The sequence below is a fragment of the Trypanosoma equiperdum genome (genome assembly GCF_001457755.1).
Source record: "Trypanosoma equiperdum strain OVI genome assembly, contig: ctg_1203, whole genome shotgun sequence".
In the NCBI taxonomy this organism is placed as follows: domain Eukaryota; phylum Euglenozoa; class Kinetoplastea; order Trypanosomatida; family Trypanosomatidae; genus Trypanosoma; species Trypanosoma equiperdum.
Genome location: NW_027123176.1, coordinates 2,405 through 4,356, shown reverse-complemented (window position 1 = coordinate 4,356; position 1,952 = coordinate 2,405). Strand labels below are relative to the sequence as shown.

The 1,952-nt window shown below is 45.1% G+C and overlaps 1 protein-coding gene across 1 annotated transcript in view; it reads right to left on the bottom strand.

Annotated features, from left to right (window-relative positions):
• Positions 1-1,195, bottom strand: part of TEOVI_000533000 (Trypanosomal VSG domain containing protein, putative) — a gene marked incomplete at both ends in the record, with an annotated part of 1,476 nt that extends 281 nt beyond the window's left edge. Inside the window, one exon of the mRNA XM_067220697.1 lies at positions 1-1,195. Within this exon, the coding sequence (XP_067076798.1) occupies positions 1-1,195 (1,195 nt within the window).
• Positions 1,196-1,952: the final 757 nt, after the last annotated feature.

Genomic DNA, 1,952 nt, shown 5'->3' with positions numbered 1-1,952 from the left:
GTAGCGTTGTGTGTAAAGCTTTTGCTCGCTCTTTGAGGCCTTCTAGATGAGCCCGGGCTTGTTCTGATGTTTTTCCGGCTTCCTCCAATTGTTGTGGTGCGTCGGCTGCTGCTAGCATATGCGCAGCCCAGGTGGGTTCTATATGTACAAGTTTGCCGCCGGATATAACTGCGCTGTAGTCGACGCAGCCGGCCTCGTCGCTTGCCCTGAAGTCTTTGTTGTTGCTTTCTTTTCCTAGTATCATGTTGAAAGTTGCTCCTGCATGCTGCTTTATTTTTTCGAGTGCTGCTGCTACTGCGGATCTTATGTTGGCTGGCGTTAGGTCGGTTGGTTTTAGCGTTGTGCACTTGGCAGAAAGGTCCGTTAGTTTCGTTTCGCTTGCGTCGGTCTGCCAGTTCGTGGAGCCTGAGGCTACACTTGTGCCGCAGACATCAGAGGTCTGGGTGTTTTCTTTAATGCAGATGCACCCTAGATCGGCAAGCAGTACCATACCGCCCTTGGGGTTTGTGCAGTCAGTCTGCCGGCTCCCGCTATTTGTCCACTTTAGTTCGTACTTGCCTGTTGACGGCGGGTTCTGCGTGCCGTACAGGGCCTGGTTTAGTTCGTGCTTTACAGATCGGAGTTTTGCCACCGGATCTGCTGCAGAGCTTGTGCCGCTTACTTTTGGCCTGGCTTGTTTAGCGAGCCTGTCCAGCTGCCTTTGCACACTTCTTCCGGCTGCCGATGCTGCTACCGCCGGATTTATCGCGTATGTGCTTTTTTTCTGGGGGTCCTTTAGAGATTCTGTTAGTTTGTCGTGGGCCGCTTTGTATTGGCTGTAATTTTCATCGAAAGTAACGGGTTTGGTCGGTTTGCTGCAATCAGGCGGCTCTGAGCTTGATGGTGCAGTTGCTGCCGCGAACTTGCTTTTCCATGTTTCCTCCTGGACGCTCATGTTTAGCACATCAATTTCTGCTTCGACACTGTCGTCCACAACATTTTTGCTCTGGTCTGGTGGTGTTAAATGTGCTAATGATATAAGCCGACACAGGATCCTGAACTCCTCTAAATTCGCTGCCGCCGCCTCAGTGCGGAACACAGCTTTTTGCGCTGTCGGTACAATTAAAATGAAAGTTAGTGCAGCTTGGTGACCGCTTCCTAGAGATGTGTGTCGTCTAGAGAACTGAGTGGTTTGTATCTCTTGCTCTTTGACCATTAGTGGTTTCGAAAATTCACCTGGATAGAAATGTACTGTGGCGCACTGTAGGTTTTGGTTTTATCTGCTAGTGGTGTAGTACGATGCATTTACCTTTTATGTCTCCTTCAGATGATAGGTGCCTTCCATGTCCGTCCGTGTTGCTTCTTTTGTTTTTTGATGGAGTTTCTTGTTGAATGCTGTCGCATGACAGGGTGATTATACCTTTTCTTTCGCTACTGTTGCCTTGAAGTAAATCCCTGGTCTACCTTCTCGCACATTAAAAGCGTTAAACAAATTCCTGGCTTTAAATTTTTCACCACAAATACTTCCATATTCAAAATCAAATTTATACACGTCGGCCATATAAGTTTCAATTTTAGACGAGGCGCTGGTACTTTGTTACATTCTTACCAACTTCTCTCCTTTACCTAACGTTAAAAAACAATAACATCTTTTCAAATGCTCTTTTTGAAGATACCCTCTTCACTGATGTTCTCTTCATGATCTTCTTTATTCTGTATAAAATATTCCACAGCATTCTTATACTTATTTCCATCACTAAAACATCGTAACCATCTAAATGAATTAAAAAATACTCATCACTTGCATTCTGCATTTCTAAAAATTACATAACCCATCTAGGCTTCTTAACATTGCTATACAAACTTCCCATTGAAATTGTAATAACTTCAACATGGCTTAGTTTTGCACTCAATGTTAGTCTACACCATCCTTGTGTTGCATGACTTTGAACTACAAGCGCAAACCCTCTGAA